This window comes from Sorghum bicolor, chromosome 9 (assembly GCF_000003195.3).
Source record: "Sorghum bicolor cultivar BTx623 chromosome 9, Sorghum_bicolor_NCBIv3, whole genome shotgun sequence".
Classification (NCBI taxonomy): Eukaryota; Viridiplantae; Streptophyta; class Magnoliopsida; order Poales; family Poaceae; genus Sorghum; species Sorghum bicolor.
This window is the reverse complement of record NC_012878.2, coordinates 44,029,597-44,052,863: the sequence shown is the minus strand read 5'-3', so window position 1 is coordinate 44,052,863 and position 23,267 is coordinate 44,029,597. Positions and strand designations below refer to the sequence as shown.

At 43.0% G+C, this 23,267-nt stretch overlaps 1 protein-coding gene across 1 annotated transcript in view; it reads right to left on the bottom strand.

Moving 5' to 3' along the window:
• LOC8084725 (serine/threonine-protein kinase TOR) overlaps nt 1-23,261 on the bottom strand; it is a 31,871-nt gene extending 8,610 nt beyond the window's left edge. Inside the window, exons 1-36 of the mRNA XM_021447776.1 lie at nt 22,949-23,261; nt 22,810-22,865; nt 21,845-22,183; nt 21,694-21,768; nt 21,046-21,218; nt 17,643-17,741; nt 17,217-17,376; nt 16,949-17,092; nt 16,701-16,873; nt 16,421-16,616; nt 16,156-16,353; nt 14,544-14,696; nt 8,507-8,628; nt 8,313-8,412; nt 8,147-8,242; nt 7,935-8,065; nt 6,819-6,921; nt 6,551-6,733; nt 6,382-6,474; nt 6,233-6,268; nt 5,290-5,391; nt 5,093-5,203; nt 3,857-4,019; nt 3,648-3,769; nt 3,470-3,522; nt 2,774-2,897; nt 2,424-2,606; nt 1,746-1,898; nt 1,529-1,681; nt 1,378-1,449; nt 1,167-1,301; nt 1,031-1,092; nt 834-931; nt 646-755; nt 389-562; nt 240-305 (exon numbers count right to left, since the gene is read on the bottom strand). Coding sequence (XP_021303451.1) covers nt 240-305; nt 389-562; nt 646-755; nt 834-931; nt 1,031-1,092; nt 1,167-1,301; nt 1,378-1,449; nt 1,529-1,681; nt 1,746-1,898; nt 2,424-2,606; nt 2,774-2,897; nt 3,470-3,522; nt 3,648-3,769; nt 3,857-4,019; nt 5,093-5,203; nt 5,290-5,391; nt 6,233-6,268; nt 6,382-6,474; nt 6,551-6,733; nt 6,819-6,921; nt 7,935-8,065; nt 8,147-8,242; nt 8,313-8,412; nt 8,507-8,628; nt 14,544-14,696; nt 16,156-16,353; nt 16,421-16,616; nt 16,701-16,873; nt 16,949-17,092; nt 17,217-17,376; nt 17,643-17,741; nt 21,046-21,218; nt 21,694-21,768; nt 21,845-22,183; nt 22,810-22,865; nt 22,949-22,994 — 4,557 coding nt within the window. The 5' untranslated portion in view covers nt 22,995-23,261. The remainder of the gene's footprint in view (nt 1-239; nt 306-388; nt 563-645; nt 756-833; nt 932-1,030; nt 1,093-1,166; nt 1,302-1,377; nt 1,450-1,528; nt 1,682-1,745; nt 1,899-2,423; nt 2,607-2,773; nt 2,898-3,469; nt 3,523-3,647; nt 3,770-3,856; nt 4,020-5,092; nt 5,204-5,289; nt 5,392-6,232; nt 6,269-6,381; nt 6,475-6,550; nt 6,734-6,818; nt 6,922-7,934; nt 8,066-8,146; nt 8,243-8,312; nt 8,413-8,506; nt 8,629-14,543; nt 14,697-16,155; nt 16,354-16,420; nt 16,617-16,700; nt 16,874-16,948; nt 17,093-17,216; nt 17,377-17,642; nt 17,742-21,045; nt 21,219-21,693; nt 21,769-21,844; nt 22,184-22,809; nt 22,866-22,948) is intronic.

The following is a 23,267-nucleotide window of genomic DNA, read 5'->3' as shown; positions in this document are numbered from 1 at the left end:
ATAGGGGGGTGGGGGTTAAGTGGACAAACCAAAATAGCTGGAGACCTGGGGTTAGTGAATGAACTTTTCCATTTTTCCCTAATTCTAAGGTATATTGCAGGTGAACATTAGGAATTGCACTATAATACATTCATACTTATTGCTTCAGATAGCATCATAAGGTCGTCCGATTGGGGTACAAGATGTAACGGCAAATTTAATAAAATGCTGCACTATGTAGTACCACAGATAGGTCATACCAGTGCTGCAAGTTCTGTAGCTAAACACCGCCGAGCTCGCTCAACAAATATCCGAGCTTCATCATACTGTCAAAGAAAACATAAAATTGTCAATAAAAGTAAAATCAAATAATGAAAACGATAAAGCACACAAAGCAAGGAGCAATTACCTTTTTGGAACGAACTGAAAGAACTGCCCGGAAGAAAGCACCATTACTGCTTCCATCACCACTAGCCGTTGTGTTACCCAACATACGGAGCTTATTTTCATCTCCATCATCCAGGCGAGAAACATATTCTGCCATATGGTCCCACTCACCCATATGCCAAGCAGCATTTGCAGCCTATGAAAATAAAAAGAAGTTCAAAGAAATTAGATCACCAATTACCATCTACAACCAAATGGGTAATCAGAGGTATCCACAACCATTGGAGCCATTTCCAATCGAGCAGATGGTTCTGCACCAGTCCATTGCTCTCTGCATAATGCACTTAAATCTTCCCACCGAGCCAAAGCCGCTAGACACCTCATTCGACCTAAAATATGCACGAATGTTACTTAGTTACCATTATCTTTGAAAGAACCAAAAGACAGCAAACAGGATTTTGTGCTACCTAATGTAGCATCCAAGTTTTGTAAAGGACCAGGTGCTTGAGATGATTTTATGGTGTATGCTTTAAGGGCCTCATCCCAACGGTGCAATTTTTCATACCTGCATTACACAAAATTTAGGAAAGGTCATGAATTGGTAATGGTATTGGAAGCAACATGTTTCTGGAAGAAACTAAATAGAAGAGCAATAAATCTATACCATGATTCTTTCAACTGAACTTCCAAATTCTGCTGTGAGTAAGTCAATATGCCAATAGCTGCCTGAAGAAATAGTGGCAGGTGTCAACAAACTAAGATATATTTTTTTTAACCTAGTACATGACATTAGAACCGACCTCATGCTGGTGTAGTTGATTGTTAATATGAATAAGGGATTCAACCACCGTAACAGGATTTGCACCCATCTTCTTGGTGCACACAGCTTCAAACTCCATTTCTTTATAATGGAGGGCTTTTGCAAATGCTCGACACTAACAGATAGTTTGAATGAGTGTCATGTTATTGAAAAAACTGCCAAACCGAACAAACAGCAGAAGCAAAACTCACCTTCTCAGCAAGTGCACCAAGCAGCCTTGTATCAATAGGAAGCGGCTTCTCATCGTGTTCCATAAACTCTGCCTACTTACAAAATGAAAATATTAAATAAAAGAAATGAATGCCAAATCAACTATACAAGTTAAACACAAGATCAACTTACTAAGTTCAGCAGTGTAGCAAGAATTTCAGGAGGAATGTTTTGAGATGAGAAGGCTGTCTTGAGACTTCTCACAAGTTGTTCCTGGGCAGATTCACTCATTTGGGCCCAGCAACTTGCAAAACCCGCAGCAAACAACTCGCGGCCAACAGAAGGCTGGACAATTTGTGTCAGAAAATACTCATAAGATGAGTGTCATATATCTAAAGAACTACTTCACCTGAAGCTGAGCTAGCCTTGCACAAGTGCGTAAAGCTGGAGATGGTGACTCTTTGAGAAGTGCAATACTGAAATGTCTCATCCATTCAGCCCAGTCTTCCCTAGTACTCCTCTGAGAAGCCTCACCAGCACTCCGCAACCGGACATCATTGACCTGGAGCAGTCAAAAGACTTAAATTCTAAAAATACCAACAGAGATAGAGGCTACACGCAAAAGAGAAAAGCATTGCTACATGTCAGACATGATATGAAGAAAAATCAAAACAGAACATTGATGTATATCCAGAATAGCTAAATTCTTCGTGGCATTCCAGAGATCTTTTTGCAACTATTTGTTTACTGGGAGTGGGAAAAACAACTTCCTACTTATGCGCAACATATTTTTATCATCACAAATGAACATCAGGAATCCTGTGTGTGGTCCAAGCTCTTTCAAATATTATAAGTCATCATATAATAAAGGCTGTGCCTGGGAATATGATTATGTCAAAGCCCAAGCAAGAGGTAGAACTAAGTGCCTTTTCCTAATATCAAAATCACTGTGAGACCATTTAGAATCTATTAAAACATTGTTTTAAGCTCTCTAGAAAAGTACCATTTTAGAGCTCGTCATGGCATAATAGAAGACGTAGGGTACAAGAGAGGAAATGTATAATGAGTAGAAGGGCAAGCATATTACTTGATGACTTCTTGCTTGTCGCTGTGTTTCATCAGCTATCTCAGAAGGTGTACCATCAAAATCATCAAGGGGGTCACTAATGACATCAGGTGGACATTGTGTGTACTTTTGTACAGACAAGTTTTCAGTGATGAGTAGCTCTCGCCTCAGTAACCGATTTTCAATCTCATCCCATTTTCTGTACTGTAAGAAATGACAAGCATAATTAGACAAACATCCAAAATGGTACAAGCATGAAATCAAAATGGTATAAACATTGGTGTTTCTGCTCTCCTCTTGTACTATATTCTTCTTCTTAATAAAATGATATCCAGCTCTCGTGTGTTCGAAAAAGAAAAAAAATAAGATACCCGTAAATGGTGCTTCACAAGAATTTTGCGTATTGATGGTACGAAGATAGTAAAGTCTTCTCCAAGGGCATGTGCGAGGCAGCAGAGCGCTTCTGCAGCATCTTTCCGCAGATCATCATTGTTGCTAGCCAAAAGAAAACACAGCAAATGAAGTGTTGTCATAATGAAAAATAAGCTAATCATGCAAACTTCTTGCAGACAAGCCACAAATTGTACTTGCTCCATTTATTTTTATAAGGCATATTACGCTTTGAGGAAATCTTTCAAAATATGCTTTGAGAATTACAATATGCTATCAATTACTACAAAATCAATGTCTTGCTAAAAGACATGTGACATAAGAATCTGTTGGTGCATCTCTTGTGTGCTAAACAAGAATACATTTTGAGAAATTGATTGATGGTCAAAGTTATGTTTGATGTCTCTAAATAACAAGTAATTGATTGAGAGTCCTTTACTTTTGAGTAATTGATTGATTGTCGAAGTTTACCACTAATGGAAAATATACTGATGACTTCTAGTGTAAGCTGAAAAATCAGTATGGTACTGGACTAATTCTAACAGATAGTCATTAGCTCATTGTCAACACTCCGAGCAACAAGAATCAACGCACCATGATAAATAACTTTCTTTCTTTTTCAAAAGACAGACACCATATAGAAATGAAGAAAGGGTACTTATAGTAAAAAATCTTACCCATCTAAGACAAGCTTCAGATGATGCACTAAAGCCGAAACATGAGTGCCAACCTGTTCAGGATACGTAAAATACACATGATGTGCATTAGATACAAAAACCTAATGTTTGACCATTTTGGTTAAAACTACATAATTGGATTGACAAAATATCAAGCCCAATAATAGCATCAACCAACCTGAACCTTGGGAATAAGATTAGTCAAAGTAACAATAGCACGCCGTCTGATATCAACCAGCTCCACTTTAAATAAACGAACAAGCACTGGAGCAACCAAATGCATGTGCTCATCCAAATTTCCTAAATGTCACCATCCAATTCAACATAAGTTATAATCAAAATAACATCCATTGTGAACATGAAACTAAGTGAGAAATGGAGACACACCACCAAAAACTTCAAGTGTGTGTAATATGCCAGGAACATAGTAATAATCATTGCAACGTTCAGCGTCACCTAAGACTTGGATACAACTTGGTAGAATGTGAAGTAAATAAATTCTGAACTCATCATTTAAAGCTAAGCATAATTGCTCAACAAGGTGAAGAACCTGAAGAGAAAACAAATAGTTAAACTATAAAACCATGGTATGAAATACAAGGATCAGAAAAAGTAAACCTTCAGCAGGTAATATAAGAGAGTGTAAAGACAATTACAGATATGCCAAAAGGTTACTATGCTGATTATCCATGCACAAGAAACCTTGAAAGAAAGAAGCAAGAGCACGATGGGCCTAGTTCTTCTCAATGTTTAAGAATTAACAATCACCCTAGAAAGAAAAAGGCAACATAAAGTGAATATGCGAACTGATACAGGGTTCCAGCCTAATAATCATCCTGTTTCCTCACTAGTGACCCAGTAATGGTTTCCAGTGGTTACCAGCAAGGTCAGTATATGATGATACTGATCACCATTTGAGGCTTACTGAATACTCACTCATACAAGGCATACTTCGGTTAGGCCTGACCACCAGAGGACTAAGGAGCTTATAGAATCAAGAGGATAGAAGAGATATTAAAAAGAGAGAAAGATCACTAGAACATAAACTAAGAATGTGAAAATTAAAGGAGATATGAAGAAGCTCATGGGTCATTTTCAAGCTTTTCTTAGGGTGGACAGTATTAGAGAAGGTATGCCACGCAAATTGTAGATGTATTGCATTGAGCCCCATGGGCTGATTATATACAGTGCATAGGACTAACCCCATACGTTAGCAGGCAATGCGGTATAATTCATATCTACATATATGCAGCGCTGGTAGTTTGGGCTGTTAGAAAAACATCCATGATATATATAAAAAAGAAATAGTGTGAAAGTTAACTATCTACCCACCATTGCAGCAAGGAACATGTTAAGATAACTATGTTCTTCCACTAGATACCAATGTCAATTGTTAAGATGAGATACTGTGCACTATGATGGAATCTACCAAAGGGCATACACTGATGGAATCTACAAAAGGCCATACGCTGTGATGGAATCTACAAAAGGCCATAGTTTGGCAGACATGCTTATGCTAGCTTAGATGATGGCATGGTCCAAATAGATTGGCCCACTGTAAGGGTCTACAAAATGCTTGAAGACAATAGAACAAAAGACAGCACAAAAGTCAAGCACAATTACCGGTGAACCCTGTGGGCCCTGTATGGTCCGATTTGGTGCAGGCAAGCTGAATGAGGAAGTCCACAACTCAGAGATAAGGGAAAGTATGTCTTGTAAATATTTCCGGATGTGCTGAAAATAAGTAACTTTAATAAAATATGCCAGGCATTAACAAAGAAACTAACAATAATTTGCATCAATAAAAAAAGATACATTACCTGCCGGACAATAGATATCAATGTTCCAAGCTTCCAGGTTATGAACTCTTTTAAACCACCATCCTCGCACATGCGAACAGCACGCAATAGCTCAGGGAGAACCTTTAGAAGCAAAAGACAAAATTTCAGAAATTTATGTGCACTTATCCTATCTCTTCCCAGAAAACACAAGCATGGCCAGTTGTATTACATCCAACCAATTATAATTGAAACCTTAAAATTACAAAGATTCGAATCATCAACTCGGCCACCACAATTTCTTGAAAATAATGTCTGAACATACTAGGCACAACCATTTGAAATTCCATGCTGACTGCTGAGTTGTCAAAAATAGAAAGATAGAAACACCAAAGCCTAAGCATTTTACAATGCAAAGCCAATAATAAGAAACTGTATCACAAATGCTTAAAGTGGATTCTAGCATGATGTCAAAAATTTAGCATTCTTAAGAGCAGCAGTCTAACTTTTATTTCATGCGGCATATTAAAACTTCTAGTAACAAATCATACAGAAAAGATGTATTGATAGCCCAAGGTTTGAAGATGCTTCTCCACATTATTCTTCCTGTGACATTTATTAATGGACAGTGGAAAATGAAATATTGTGGAAACAGTCAAACACAAATACTTTTAGAATCACATACAATCATGAACTAGTCCCAGGGCTCAAAATACAAATACTTCAAGAATGCAACAAGCGCTTGTTAGCCCAGATCAGTTATAATACCAGGCTTGAAGGTCATCGATGTCTACATTAGTTAAATTTAGCATAACTGAAGCTGAAACAAGTGCCTTGCTGTCAATTAGACTACATGGAGCATAATGAAATTGTAGATCCTACTGTGGTTAACACAAGACATATAGGCACTAAATAAATGAAATAAAGAAATCTATAGAACAGCATAGGGGTGATAGTTAAGCAAAGCAAATCGGGAGGCTCTCACCTTTGGTAAGTATGGAACACAGCCAAGGCCCATTGACTAGATGCCAATTTGTCATAGAGAAAAAATAATAAATAAAGTGATCAAACTGTTCAAGAACAAAAGGTTGCTGAGGAAAATAGCTATTTAAAATAGAAAATTAGAAGTATTACCTTAAAAATAAAGATAAGAGAGCCAACCACCATTTGGTGATAACTCGAAAGAGAAGGATCTCGAAGAATTCGCATGAGGGAACTAATTGCAACCTAGCAAAATGGGAATGAGCTGAAATAGGGTAACACCTGAATCTCAGATGTCTAATGAAGGAACATAAAATCATACTGTTGAGTAATAGTCCTCAGATGCCGAAAAAGATGGCCAGAAGTCAGTCGGTAACTCTTCCATAGAAACAATATGCTGTGCAGTCTCGATTGTTGGCCGTAGGACCTCTCTATGTTGACCAGGTAGATTATGCTGATTTCGCTTGTGTGCATGAGGGTCCAATGCACCCATAATCCCTAAAACCTGAGAAAAAAATATTGCCTTATTACTTGGCCAGGAGTGTTATACAATTTTTTAAAAAACTTTAAGCAGAAATTGAAACAAATACCTTTAGCACTTCTAGTCTAGTTGACCATTCCAATTCACCATTCAGCAACTTCAAGAGTAAGCCAAGCAACGGCGGGTACTCGTTATAGGGGGCGATAACATAGCTGGTGAATCACCCATACAAAAGAACATAAATCATGTTCAAGCTGCAGTAATACACTTAGGACATGTTTGGATACACATGGCTAGTAGCTAGTTGGATCTAAAAATTAGCCCAAATTGGCTGTGGTTGGCTAGTTAGTTAGCTAACAACTAGTTGAAGACTTAGCTAATAAATTAGCCCACCTATTAGCCCTCTTATTTGGATGCGCTAGAGCTAATTTTTAGCTCGCTAGCAATTAGCCCTTGTATCCAAACAAGCCTTTAGTATAAAATGAAATAACTACAGAGGATTATCACACAGCTGTGTTCAATGTTCTTAAGAGTCGAACCATATGCTGGGTAGGAAAACATGTAATTTAGGGAAAATGCAGCAGACTCAAAGAGAGAACATCTACAAATGGCAGAAGCAAAGCACTAGAAGCAGTTCCTTGTCGTAGGAGACCACAGCAACATTAAAGAGACAAACAAGATGACTGCAAAGTACTAGGAAAATATTCAGTGCACGACATCAAAATAAAGTTGGTGGAAAAAAAAACATGACTTTGTAAAAAAACCTCTAGGAGAGTCCAGACTTATTGAGGTCATAACTATAGTTTTAGACCTCAGAATTCTGCACTTCCTCCAGTCACAAATATTAACATTTTGAACAATGCAAAAGTCTAGCTTTGACACTATTTTCAGATGGAACATGTCCGTAAAATCTGACGATCTTACGGAATTACGACTTTCCAGGACAAATCAATAAATATAATTTTCGTGTTTCAAGCCATTTTTTAATGATATTGCAGTTAAAGTTTCAAAATTTTCACCAAAGTCTTGTTGAAAACAGGAAGAATCTGTGACTGGAGGGCATTTGTAAAACATGAACAAATAAGCTCAAAGTGGCAAGAAACTTCACAGACAAACAGGCAAAAATACTAGTTGCAAAAATCTTTGAAAACAATACAGAAACCTATGTTGGAATGTGAAATACATAATCAAGGAGGACAGAAAAAGGGAACAAAGAAGAATATACCCTGTGCTTTGGATAATTTGTCCCAGAGTTGACACAGCCACTTCCCTTTTACTAACAGCACCTCCATCTAAAAGAGCATCCACAACTACAGGCATCAGCTCAGGAAGATATCGCCTCATAGCAAAGCCACCCTATAACGCAGAACATATTTTTAAAAACTGTGCAATTATGAGGACGCAAACACCACAATGGAGTTATAGATGAAGACTAACCACTTTGGCCAGTTCTCCAACAGTGGCAAGCACTCCCGCAGCAAGAGCATTATTAGCATTTGGTCCCGTTCCTTCACACAATCTAGTCACAAGCGCCTAAAACAAAACCAATGTAAAAAGTCAAATTTACAAGATAAACACAAGTACGAATTCACTTCTTGCTAACCTTGTGAACTGGAGCAATGTAAGGAAGAATGAGCCGTGCACAGCTCCTAATTAAACAACCCAATAATCTAGCACTTTCCTCTCTACACTTGCTATCCATACTGCAAATGACAGACTTTCATGAGAAAAATGCTGGAGCAACATGATGTAACTTTGGAAACCACATTTATTATCAAAAAAATGTGTGGTTTAAACCTCTGGTCAAGATATGTGAGCAACTGTATAAGATAGCGACGAAGGGCAGGCAGTACATATGCAGGATTCTTTTCAGACAATCGGCCAGCAACAGAAATCGCCAATTCTCTGACATCATATTCCTAAGAATTCAAACAGTAAAATAGATCATCTGTCAACATTCTAAAGGGTCATTGAACAGTAAAAATGTACTTATAAGCAAGAAAATAGAATAGGAAACAATATTACAACAGTGCATGTCAAGTTTATATAAGTACTCCCTCCATCTTGTAATTATAGTGCATTGTAGCATCCAAATTTTGTCCTCAAATATAATGCATTCTAGAGAACAAAAACCAGTTTTACATTAAATAATTTCCATTTATTAACCAATCACCATGAATCACGTTGATGATAGCGTCTAATTAGGAAATAAAATGAGGGTACATGCGTCTTTTATGTTCTCTCCTAATTTGTCTTAAAATTCCTAGAATGCACTATATTATAGGACAGAGGGAGTACTTCTTAATGAAATAACATGCAGCCCTCCGTCATTTGAGGAAAACAAAGTTTGACCGACCTAGTGTAGGGTTCACATCATGGTTTCAAAGGCAACTAGGCATCTAGGCGGCACCTAGGAGACAAGGTGCTACTGTTCCCCAAGGCAAGCTTGGCATGCCTGGACACCTAGGTGACTCCTTTGAAACAGGGGTTCACGTTCACCTATGGACATTGGAACCCATATCTCGTATATAAGCTTCATTGCTTATATGGAATAAAGTATATTCTGTCGAATTTAAATCTACTGTAGTACCAGATTTGTCGTGGAAGCCATGTAAATTGGAACTTTGCTGCTTGTTTAGATTTTTTTTTTTGGGTGACTCTGCTTGTTTAGAATTTAAGACGCTGAATAAAAACATCCGCATGCAATTGAATGTAACTCCATATTATCGAATGAGTCATATTGAGAACCTTTCTCTGGTCTATTATTTCACAAGTCCTCTTCTTGTGAGGAAGTCATAAATTTACTACTCCCTCCATAATAGTCGTTCCAAGAATCTTGGAGAATCAAAATGTTAGGGTTCCTAGCCCTGCGTGAGAGAGATCGAAGGTTGTAGGTGTGGCTGATCGCTGGGCGAGCATGGAGCGCGTGGGGAAGGCGGCGCGGCGGCGCCGTTGCTGCTGCTGGCTGCAGATTAGGGCTAGAGCACAAAGAACTCCCGACTCCCTGAGGGAAGCCGAGAAACAATATGTTTCTGCTTAATTAATCCCAATAATGTTTACAAGTATTTATAACCCTCTCAACTAGAAAATAGGAAATATTCTAATAAATAGCTAATTAATATAATAAATATGGGCCTTTAGCCCCCTACAACTCCTAGCCACTTGTGGGCCTGCGGCGTGAATAACTCACGCCGGTCATAACATCTCTCCCCGCCTGCTGAAACAGCTTGTCCTCGAGCTGGAAGTCGGGGTAGGCGGCGCAAAGATCGTCCAGCAGCTCCCTGGTGGCCTCTTCCTCGGAAAGGTCGTGCCACTACACCAACACCCACCAGACATCACGACGTAACTGGGCACGCAGGGCCTTGGCCGGTGCTGGCGTGCGACGACCGTCCAGCATAGGAGGTAGCCGGCCAGGCTGCTGGGGCAGATCCCCATGGTGACGCTTCAGCAGGCTGACATGAAACACGTCGTGGAGACAGAAACCCTCCTTTAGCTCCAGTCGATAAGCCACCTCGCCGATGCGTTCAAGGACACGACAGGGACCTGCATAGCGCGGTCCAAGCTTGCCCTTCGCCTGGGGTGCAAGTGACTGAGTGGCGCGATGAAGGAGACGAAGCCACACCCAATCACCGACTTGCAGCTCCAAGTCACGATGGCCGGCGTCGTAGTACTTCCTGGCAAGCTCCTGCGCCCCGTCCATAGCGTCAGTCCTGGCTGTGCCAGGCGTGTAGGGCAGCAACGGCGGGGGCGGCCGGCCATAGACCACCTCGAAGGGAGTGGCGCGCAAGGCGGTGTGAAACGAAGTATTATAGCAATACTCCGCCCATGCCAGCCAGTCCACCCAGGCGCGTGGTCGGTCACCGGTGACGCACCGGAGATACATCGCAATGACCTTGTTGACGACCTCCGACTGCCCATCGGTCTAGGGGTGGAAGGCCGTACTCATCCGGAGCTTGACACCTGCCATGTTGAAGAGGTCCCGCCACACATGACCGGTGAAGACGGGTCCCGGTCGCTGACAATGATGAGGGAAACCCGTGCAGGCGAACAATCCCATCGAAGAAGGCGCGGGCGACCGACGTGGCCGTGTAGTGATGACCGAGCGCGATGAAGTGTGCATACTTGGAGAAGCGATCCACCACTGTAAGAATGACGGACTTGCCAGCAACCTTCGGCAGCCCTTCAATGAAATCCATCGATATGTCGGCCCAGACCTGGGTCGGCACATCGAGGGGCTGCAACAGCCCCGCAGGACGCGTCGTCGCCGTCTTATTGCGCTGGCAGGTAGTGCAAGAGCGCACCCAATCCTGCATAAGGAGCCGGTCCCGGGGAATGTAAAAGTCGGCGCGCAGTCGACGCAGTGTCTTCTGAATGCCCTCATGGCCAGCCGAGTGCGCCAAGAGAAGCACTTGGTGGCGCAGGTCCCCATGGTCCGGCACGAAGACGCGGGTCCCATGTAGTAGGCCGTCGACGAGGCGCCACGGAGCCTCCAGCTCACCCGCGCGGTGCCGAGCCAGCAGCTGCTGGCCCTCCGCCGTGGCCTCCTGCGCCCGCCGAATGTCATCTAGGAGCGCAAAGGAGGGACCTGAGAGCGCTAGGGCGGCAGCATCCACGCCTTCCTGGTCAACCGGCGTCGCAACCTCAGTGTCCCGGCGAGACAACTCGTCCGCCACAGTGTTAAGGCGGCCCGGGCGATACTCCACGGAGAAATCGAAGCCAAAAAGTTTGCTGATCCACTGGTGCTGCGGAACTGTGGACAAACGCTGGTCAAGCAAAAATTTGAGTGCTGCTCCGCTTGTGTCGGTTGTCTACTGTGACAATGTGAGCGCCGTCTACATGACTACCAACCTCGTCCACCATCGCCGCACGTAGCATATCGAGATCGACATACACTTCGTTCGCAAGAAGGTCGCTCTGGGACAGTTCCGGGTACTTCATGTCCCCTCCGCGCACCAGTTCGCCGATATCATGACTAAGGGTCTACCTGTCTAGCACTTCACTAACTTTTGGACCATTCTGTGCGTCCGTGATACTTCCGGCTTCTGCTACGACTGTGGGCGGGTATTACGATATGTATATATCAGGATCGATTAGAGAGATCCCCTAGTTTAGCTAGCTGCTATGTATAGCCTAGTTGCCTTGTGCAGTGATAGCCTGCTATGTTTGTACCTTCCTTGTGTGCCTAATTGGCACATTATGAAAGGCTCCCCACCCACATTGGGTGTGTGGTGATTTCTCTATTTTCTACACATACTAGTCCCCTAAATGAGGGAACACACAAGATTGGTCAGGAAAACAATCCAGTGTATTAGAAGTATACTAAAGGGATCCAATCGTTGTCATTTAGTTTGTACAACACTTAAATTAAACACCCCACCATATTTACTTTTATAAACAACAAAAAAGAAAGATTAAATAGTGTTGGCATGAACTAATTGCGAATCAGAAATTGGACTGCCAGAGGGCAGCTTGGCCGGAGGCCGCTTGGATTGTATTGAACTTGCAAATAGAACTCACACTAATACAAGGGAGAGGGGGGCTGCTGCATATATAGCCTAGAGAGCAGACAGCACCCCAACATGTCCCTGAAAGATTCTAACCACCTAAAGCAAAATTGTCTAACAGCAACTTGGTTCACAAGGCACCATATTCAACTTGGCTGCCAAGGAACCTATTAGGTAAAGTAAAACACAATTACAGTAAAGTAAATGGTAACTAGGCTAACACTAGGCTAACCCTGTCAATTCTCCCCCTTAGCCTTGTGTGCCTTGGGGTTGATCTACCTCAAGCCAATTCTTCCCCTCATCTCCTGGAATTTTGCCTTGCCTAGAGACTTGGTCAGAATGTCAGTGAGCTGATCAGTAGTGGACACATGCTCAGCCTTGATAGTTCCATCTTCCAGGCAGCTTCTGAGGAAATAGTATTTGATCCTGATGTGCTTGCTCTTCTCATGGAAGACAGGATTCTTGGCCAGAGCAAGTGCTGACTTGTTGTCCATCTTCAGTTCCACCACCTCAACATTTCTGTCAAGGAGCTCAGCTAGCAGCCGTGACAGCCACAGAGCTTGAGTAGCAGCAGTGGAGGCAGCAATGTATTCGGCTTCACAGCTAGAAAGAGCCACCACCTTCTGCTTGATGGAATGCCAACTGACCAAGCAGCCACCGAGGAAGAAGAGTGACCCACTCGTGCTCTTGCTAGTGTCAACGTCGCTGGCGAGGTCACTGTCGGTGTAGCCGATGAGGCGGGCCCTTCCTGGAGCCTTGGTGTAGTAGAGGCCGTAGTCCAGCGTGCCGGCGAGGTAGCGCAGGATTCGCTTGGCTGCCCCTTGATGCTCGACAGTTGGCCGCTCCATGAACCGGCTCACATAGCCGACGGTGTAGGCCAGGTCAGGGCGTGTGTGCACCAGGTAGCGCAAGCTTCCGATGAGGGCCGGTAGTGCGTGGGGTCGACCAGAGCAGCCGTGCTGTTCTTGCTGAGTCGAAGAAGCTCCTCCATGGGAGTGTTGGCAGGATTAGAGCCATCCATGCCCCCCAACTCGAGAATCCTCTTGGCATAGTGAGTTTGCCGCAGAGTGATCCCGATGGCATCCTGGTGCACCTCGATGCCGAGGTAGAAGCTGAGTGCGCCGAGGTCGCTAATGTCGAAGATCTACTTCATTTGAGCCTTGAACGCCTCCACTTCATCTTCCCTGGCGCCGGTGATGATCAGATCGTCGACGTAGACGCCGACAAGCACCGCCTGTACATTGCCGCTTCGTGGGCGCTCTGCTGGAAGCCCAATGCCTTCAAGGTGTTGTCCAGCTTTGCGTTCCACGCGCGCGGCGCTTGCCGTAGGCCGTAGAGGGCCTTGCGCAGCCTGTAGGCCTTCCCTTCTTCTCCGGCGACGGCGTAGCCTGGTGGCTGCTGCACGTACACCTCCTCCTTGAAGTCGCTGTTGAGAAATGCGGACTTAACGTCCATGTGATGGACACGCATGTTACTAACCTTTGGACATCGGCCATGGAGTCCCCGCGCCGCCATCCTTGTACATCGTCTGAACCACTGGAGATCCGCGACGGCCTCCGCGTCCGCGACAGCGAGCCGACGACGGGGATTGAGCCCGGCGATGCCTCTCTGGGCTCCGCGACGGGCTCCCGTTGCGCGGATCAGAGCTTCTCCAACCATGCGCGCGCGGCTCTCGGTCCATCTCCGCGCGGAGAGCCGCGGCTGTAGCGGCCGAGTCCTGAGCTGCTGCTGCTGCCTGCGCGGCTGCTGCCTCTGCCGCTGCCAAACGCCTGGCGCGATCGCCCCCTGGGTTCACCACGGCGCCAGCCTCTAGGTAGGCGCCCGTGGCAACGGCGGCGGCGGCTGCAGCTGCTGCTGCTTTGGCTCTCTGGCTTGAGGTAGACATGGCCCCTAGGCTCTCTCAACCTGGCTCTAGATACCAATTGTTGGCATGAACTAATTGCAAATCAGAAATTGGACTGCCAGAGGGCAGCTTGGCCGGAGGCCGCTTGTATTGTATTGAACTTGCAAATAGAACTCACATTGATACAAGGGAGAGGGGGGCTGCTGCATATATAGCCTAGAGAGCAGACAGCACCCCAACATGTCCCTGACAGATTCTAACCACCTAAAGCAAAACTGTCTAACAGCAACTTGGTTCACAAGGCACCATATTCAACTTGGCTGCCAAGGAACCTATTAGGTAAAGTAAAACACAATTACAGTAAAGTAAATGGTAACTAGGCTAACACTAGGCTAACCCTGTCAAATAGATGTTGTGTTGAAGCGGCAGGTAACAGATCTAACAGGCACCACATAAGATAAGCTGGTAACAGATCTAACAGGCCTACCTCATCATTTAAGGCAACAAAAATTGAAGTCAAGATGTCAGCTTGGGCCAAGAAATCATCAAAAGCTGGATTTCGATACAACGCCTTGAAGACCGAACTTCTAACACCAACATCAGCATCAGCAACTGCAGCCATAAGAAGTTTCTCCACTATCTGTGGATGAAGGTAAGAACGGGAACAGTGAGCGCCTATGGCAAAAGAACATAAAGTGACAAACAATAACCAAGTCTCATCTTTTGAAGAATCTCATCTCAAGTATGACTAGTTCAAATCAGGGAGTAGATGCACACCATACCAACAAAATAACACTGATCACAACTCTGTTGTAAAGTACTATATGCATAGTCATTTCCCATTTATGTTTGGTTAATTAAAGGATCCCAGTAGAAGTCCATATTTCAATAAATAGTTCTGAGTCTATCATGTTCTGCCTCCCCTCTCCACTTTGCTCACATAATCCTCTTCCATACACTTCAACATATTCAGTTCTAAAGTTCCATATGAGAAATTTAACTTGCTCAAAATAACTCCATTCAAGCACAATTAAGATATTAAGAAAGCACTTTCGCAAAAAAAGATATTAAGAAAGCATGCTGACATGCTTAAAATAATCACATCTATTCAGAGAAATTGGTAATAACTTCATGAGGGCACACAATGTAGTAAAAGGTTTGTTATTTCCATTTAATTCAAATAACTACTATAGTTAGGCTCCCATGATGAACGTAAGAAGATTAAACCAAGTTTATAATATATTGTGTCCCATATCCCGTGTAAGATATGCACTTCAAACCAAAGCATGTGTTAATTGACATAGCTGGATATTCCAATGCCTCTAATATGCAGCTTAAACCATAGAGATTAGTTAGTGTAAGGAATGCCAAATTAGCACATTTACTAGAAGTTGCATCAATGGTAGTGTTAAAAACTTAAAACTCCATCCATGCTTTTTCTCAAATGACAGTCAATCCATGTTGTACAGTATAATAATGTAAAACTAAGCCACATCAAAACATGGCTGCCAAAGGGCTACTATATGACCCTTCACAATGACTAGAAGCTCGACTTGTACTTTCTTATAAAAAAGGACCATGTTGAAGCTAAGTATTACTATTATTCACTTGTGCATAAAAGTACAAACTGTTCCAATGCTGTTCCTTTATTTTCTACTAACAGTTTATAGAAACATCGAGTTCATAATCCTGTGAAACAATATTGCATGACGGATTCTACACATGATTAACTTCACCTCACATAAAAAGGTTTGCAAGCACACAATAGAAATAGGAAGAGAGAGAGAGAGAAGTGTATGCAGTAAGGCAGTACTGAGTTCAAATCTGATCTCTAACATAGTGATACTGAAGTAGCATAGAGAATATTTCAATAAACTAACATCAAATAATTAAAAACCCAAACAAGGTATGCTTCGCTAATATGTTACCATCAAAAATGAGATTGATCTGCAGTTAGCTATACCCAAGTGAATTTTTACCTAACACTACCACTTATGCATTTAATTTAATTGCCCTTATCAAAATGAGAAATATTGTTAACACATAAGGCAAAATAGCAATGCTTAGATACATGTTAAACTATAAATTTTCATACGGACCTCCTCTACAAGCCGGCGGCGCTTAGCTCCTCCAATACGATTTGTCCTATTTGAACCGAACTGTGAAGTTGAGGAAGCAGAAAGGGAGTGTGCAACTAATTTGCAACAACACAATGAGGCAGCTTTTCTGGTACTGCTATCTTCATCTTCCAAATAAAGTATGACACTCTCTCTAGCGAATTCCAGAAGTTCATGGCCCTGAAACAAATGCATATTTAAGTTTGAAAGACAATACCATAAGTCAGCTTACTAGAGCATTTCAAACCTTAAAGTTGAAGTTTGCTAGAGTCCACAGTGCAAGTTGCACAAGAAGAGGACTATTAGAGTCCACAAACTGTTGCAAACTGTTTGACCTGTTTGCTCGACCAACAGAAGCACCTGGCCTTATTGATGACTTTGGTAGTGCTTGAGATATACAATCCAATAAACGCTCCTGTATTGTGGGTAGTAAAGACGGGATGCTGTATGGAAAAAAATAGTCACATAGCATCGCTATAGTAGAGAATAAAACGAAGGAACTAACAATTAACTAAAGGAAATCTTACCTTGTGCTTATAGACTCAAGTGCATCTACCAGTTTATCAGAAAGACCAGCAAAAAACATAGCATCTAGCAGTCCGCTACGAATATGAGGTTCCATTGCAGGACCCATAGCTTTTGCAAAGCTTCCTACACAAGAAATTGCCTCAAGAGATGGCCTTCCTCTGCGAGGAGCAATCTGCACATACAAGCTCCAATAAGCACAACAAATTTCAAGTAAACACCTGAGTAACATAGGGCTGCCAAAGCATACCGCATCTTGCAAATGTGAAGTAATTGCTGGTAAATAAGGCACAAGTTCAACACCCAGAGCCCCAGCCATCTCTCCAAGTGCAACAAAGCCGCTAGCACGCTCGTCTGGTGTACGTAGAACAAACAAGATATGATCCATGCAAATCTGGAAAGGATAACAATACTCATCATGGAACAGCACAATTTTAACATTCCTATCTTCTACTATGACACTATGTTAAACGGGGAAAGGAAAACAACAGGACATGAAGTGTGGTACTAAGAATAACCTTCAGGTAATTAGTCACAAATCTGTCACGCAGGAAGTGGGCAATTCGAGGAAGAAGTGATGTTATACTACGTCGAACAAGCTGATCTCGATGCTTTAAATAATCGAGGACAATATCAGCCACTTCTCTGTATCGAGACATCATAAACTCCCCCGTATTCCTATAATATTTAATGCAAAATCAGAGGATCAGATACTGGACATTGTTGTCAGAACTAAATGATGATGTCTTACTTCTTCCATGATACACAATGTATCGCTGTTCACAAATTACATAATTGGACATTAGACATGCATCTCATAATTAAGAAATGTAGTAAGTGTGGAGAAGATCAAATAACGATGATTTATTCTCAGAGTGATTGCTAATATCATGACATCTTTTTTTCTAAGAACAAGAAAGGCATCCAACCAAACAGTAAATTACCTCAGCAATTCTCCAACAGCCAATAATGAGCCATGAATACTATGAACAGAAGCATTTCTGCCAAGTCCAACTTGTGCGGCTTCACACATGCGGTAATACCTGATAGAATTAAAAAATTAAAACGTAAGACAGAGAAACCGCCATAATTGTATAGCAGAAGTGAATTGAAGAAGAGTTGTGGAAATGATGTGCTTTGGACACAACAAAAAAAGGCCCTGAAAGCAGAGTTATTCATAACAGTTAGTCCCAGAAAAAGAACTGGCCACGAAGAACCCATACACATTAAATTAAACTTCTAAAGACCCATGCTGTTAAGTCTTGACCAATTAATTTATGAATTTAGACCAGTAGATTGGAAATGTTGGTTCAACCGTTCAAGAGACTGAGGCTTGCAAAAGCTTTAGATATAAAGGGTGGCTGGTACAGATCATATAAGGTGTGTTTGGTTTCCTAGCTAACTTCTAGCCTGGCTAGAATCCTAGCCTGGGTAGCCTTAGCTTGCTCCCACCAAGCCAACCCCTGGTTGTTTGATTGTCTGTGCTGCCTAAGCCTGGCTAACTTCATGGTGTGTTTGGTTGCCTAGTTTGTTTTGATACAGTCACCTCTTCTTTAAATTGGTAAGGTTACCCCTTTGACATATTTCATCAAACAAGTTGTGGGCATCCTCGCTGACCACGGTACACGGCAGCAGCAAGGTGACCAGCGTAAGCATGAAAGCAAGCACGGCAAGCACAGCCAGACCATCTCAGTAAATGAGGCTGAGCAGGCGACATGCGACACTAATTTTCTCCAAAAACTAAAATATAGCGACATGACAGTCGCATTAGAAAACAGAATACAGATCCAAATGCTCAGTCTGTTGAGGCAAAATCCAGAAGAGAAAAGAGGAACACGCCGTGGGCCTCTGCTGTGCTCACGCCGAGTTGCCACTGCCCGTTGGCAGAGGCAGACTGGAATTGGGAGGCACGCGACGACGCCTCGAGCCCTCGACGGGATTTCCTGTCCACCATTCACAGCGATGTGGTGCGGCAGTCATCCAGCGAGCGCTCCAGCCCCAATTTGATGCTGCCTCCGGCCCCACCGTCGATGGAGATGCCGGTATGGCGGCAGTACAGCTCCAACGAGCGCTCTGACCCTGATTTGATGTCGCCTCCGTCCTGACTGTCGCCGACGACTCGAGAGAGGGTGCTCGTGCTCTTCTCCGGAGACGAGATCTGACGCTTCAACCATGGCGCGCGCGAGAGGGTGGAGGACGACGGCACACGGGGAGGGTGGAGGATGCATCCGCGGAAGACAAAGACGGCATGCGTGGGCGGAGCCACAACTGTTTTCTGATCGGCTTATCGTTTCTAATCGGTCTGGCACCGATCAGGACGATCAGGACGATTAATCGACTCCTGATCGGTCTAATCGTCCATATAATCGTCCAGCATAAAGCAGGACTATATAAGTATATATCATATATATGTATGGTATATATACCATATACTATATATTTATATAGTACACATCAAGCATCAAGACTATATTTCTAGTTAGTTGGCTACTTACCTGTGAGATTTGACTCTATATATTTATATATGGACATCAAGCATCAAGGTCAAGGGGGAGGAAGAAGCAGGCAGCAGGGAGAAGTGAGGAAGAAGCAAGCAGTAGCGGGCTACTTGGATTGGAGCTGGAATAGGGAGGAAGAAGCAGGCAACAGGGAAGAGGGAGGAGGAAGCAGCAGGCAGCAGGGAAGAGGGAGGAGGAAGCAGCAAGCAAGCAGCAAGCAGCAGGAGCAGGAGCAGCAGCTCAGTAGCTGACGGCTGGAGTGGGAGTGACTGAGAAGAGAGTGGGGGTGAAGTTATAAGGGAAACCCTAATGGGCCTGACCTAATTAAATAATATCCCAGGCCAAAAGCAGACCATCTGCCAGTCAACTCTGATCGGTCAGGAGGCCTGATCGGACGATTAATCGTGATTAATCGACGATTAATCGGACGATCAGGTTTCTGATCGCTCTAATCGAATCGAAGGCCCTAATCGAGTGCTACAGACCGATAAGGACGATTAATCGTGATTAATCGCGATTAATCGGACGATCAGAAAACACTGCGCAGAAGATGAAGTCAGAGTGTGCGGGCGGTGAGGGGAACTCTGCGATGGCTGGCCAGAGCCTGGCTCCACAAAAACGCCCAGCTACTGCGTTTTCCTGGGCCCCGGCTAAGTCTCTTTGGGTGGCTTGCTTGGGCCTGGCTAGGAGGCTTGTTCAGTCAACCAAACAGGCTCAAGTTGGCTCCAGGGAGCCTGGTTAGGAGATAGCCAGGTAACCAAACACATCCATATGAGCTTGCATGTAACAAGTTACTAAAAAATTGCATCTATTTCATATCTAGTCAGTCTGAAACTTTTACTGTGTGAACCATTTTCTTACGAAATGGAACTTTTGTAATCAAAGTACAACTCAGTTCGGAAGCAAGCCATCAAAATCATTGTATGATGAGGATGACTTTTTTGGCGCACCAGAGCTAGCTGCACAAGCATGGCTACATACCACACAACAGCTGCAACACAACATTGGTATCATTTATGGCAGCACTTTCCATAACAAAGTACAAAAAAAAAATTTCTATTACAAGTGACTGTGGAAGCTACAAGGTCAAAAACACTAACAACCCACCCATGTCTAAATAAAGCTCAAAGCAATTCTCAATATTCAATGAAGCATACCACTCCTTCTATTCCAAATTGTAAGCCATTCTGTCTTTTCTAAATTCATAGGTTTGAATATATATCTAGACATAAGTGTATATCTAGATGCGTAGCAAAAGCTATGCACCTAGAAAAGCCAAAACGACTTACAATTTGGAATGGAGGGAGTAGTATATATCTTTTTTTATTCTTTCCTCTTCTTCTAACAGTTATGTTTTTCAGTTATTTACCACGATCAACATTGAAATAGGATCTAAACAATGAAGAGCACTTGCCATTCGTTGGTTATTAGAAGCATCCCAAAAAGCGTCCGGGTCGAAATATGGCTTTCAAATTAAGTTCCAAATTAGTAGATCTCTTGATAGATTATCAAATACACATTCCTAGTGCCAAAAACTTATTCTATGTGACAACTTTGGGTTCATTTATACACATTGTACACAACTTAATTCCAAATTGAGAACCTGTTCCCTTAACAAGAAAACCAGAGCACTACTTCATCAGTGGTTAGTCCTCTATAAATTGACAAGATTCCAGCCAAATTATTGATCAAGTTAAATAATACATGCAAAAATGAGTGACTACAAAACTATTCAAATTAAATCCCCATACTATTTTTAACCATTTAAAGTGAGTTAAGACACATTCTGGTTTAACGACACATAGATACCAAATTTGCAAAAGAATGTGAACATAAAAATTAGGCTTACCATTGTACACGCCAACGAGTCTCCCGTTTTTCAATAACATGGAGACAAGCACGCAAGGCTTCAACTGCTTTTTCACGAACAGCCTGTTTAGGGTCTCTCAGTGCTACCCATATAGCATCTACAAACTCAGGAACATGAACATTGAAAACTGTTGATCCATTTTCAGCCATCTCCTACAGTATGGAAAATGTAGATTTGAAGAAATTTGAGAGTAGCGATATGGGAATAATGCTGACATTAATTCAGATACATCAACATAAATCACAAATGCATATATCATTTTCAAAAATCACAAATCTGCCAGATATATAATACTCCATGATTCTAGTGGCAGTATGTGGTCACCACTCATTAGTCATTACAGGGCAGATGCTAGTGGTGGATTTGGTAGAGAGAAAAAAAAAGATTGTATGCTGTTCTAGTATATATATCCAATTCTCCCGCAAAAGAAAAGCATATATATCCAATTCAGCCATGCATCAACAAATGAACAAATGATGACTATTTTACACACAAATCCACCCATGTTTATAATATACTAATCTATGAAGTAATAGTAAGCAAGACAAAAAAAAATTGTGATTGTCTTCACAATGGAAGGCTAATTTGCATGTAAAAGATTGCAAAAGGTTGATCAGTTCAACTTACTTTGAGAATGAGTACAGCTGCAAACCGGCGATATTCCACTCGATCACCAGTAAGCCACCCCAAAGCTGTTTTAATCTTTTAAAAAGAAAGGATGTTAGCAAAAAAAAATGAGAACATAATTGTCAAGCAAATCAGAGCCAATATAGCTCACTTGTCGCTCCACTTCATCTGCAGTCATTGCTCCCCCCGCTTTTGCTAAATGACCCAGCACTGCACTTGCTGGAACTAGGATTTCAGGGTCGCGCTTCACTTCAAATACATTTCTCAAGAAGCTGGCAAACTTAGAAACTTTGGAAGCACCTTCTCCAAAGGGCATATCAATTAAAGCATCAATAGCACGGAGAGCCAGTAAATTTTCAGTGACATCGTTGCTCTGCAGTAAACTAGATATCTGCTCATAGAGCTGATCCATAAACCTTAAAAAAGCTTCACCACTAAGATCTCGGGCTTCCTCCTCAACATGTTTACGGAGCGCAGCAGCAATAACATCCTAGTGCCAACCAAAAATCACAATTATATATATCTACAGAATACATAAAACAAAGAAGAGAATATAGTGTACAGATCAGCATGAAGTATTTCTTGACGCCTTGATGGAACAGAAGAATCATGCCAAATACCAAATAGTTCAGAGGTTTATTAACAGTCCAGAAAGCTTAAACCTGGAAATAAACCCTACCAGTAACAAGGCTATTGAAGGAGGCGTTACAATCAACATATAACGCATATACATACCACCAAAATGGAAGGACGTTAACAATGAACGTAAACCCCACGTGTTCCCCCACCGTTACTAGTTACCACCGTGACATAGAGATAGAAACAGAAGGGGCAACAACAGCAAGTAATCCAACCAGTATCCAGTATGAAAATCAGAACAGAAACCCGGCCCATCCATCCACCACCAGCCAGCACTAGCTTAATGGCCTACTGAGCAACAAAGAACTAGTGCAATGCACACACTCATTTATTCAAGCAAATTAGCGTAGCATCCCCAACAAACCCACAACAGAGCAAAACCCTAGCCCCAAACCTAGTCGTTGAGTCAAGCTCTAGTGGAGACGCAAAAGTAGAGGACTCTGAAGAATCCGGGGAGGAGGAAAGCGACGCACGCACCGCTCCAGACGAGATGTAAGCCGCGATGTTAAATGCGTGGTCCTTAGCAATCAAATCTGCGTACAAGATGGAATCTCGATTATTTTCAGCGAAACCAATGGATTCCGTGAGTGCATCCGGGGGAGGAAGCTGGGTGTACCTTTAGGCTTCTTCCCGATCTCCGGGAAGTGCGGCGAGGGCTTCATGGCGGTGTTGGCGGCTCCACAGCTGGCGCGCCGGATAGCGGCGGAGGCGGGCGAACCGACAAGGGTTTAACTTCGCGAACGCGCACGGCAGGAATGGACGAGCTCGCTCTCTCAAATCGGCCGAACGCGCTCGTCCACCGAGACGCCGTCTTGCTCCGTCTCTCTGTCTCACTCACGCGGACGCTCCACGCGAGCAGGCAGGCCGAGAAGGGCGACGGCGCGGCTGGGTGGCGGTGCGAGGAGAGCGATGGCACGAGGAGGGCAGGACGCGCG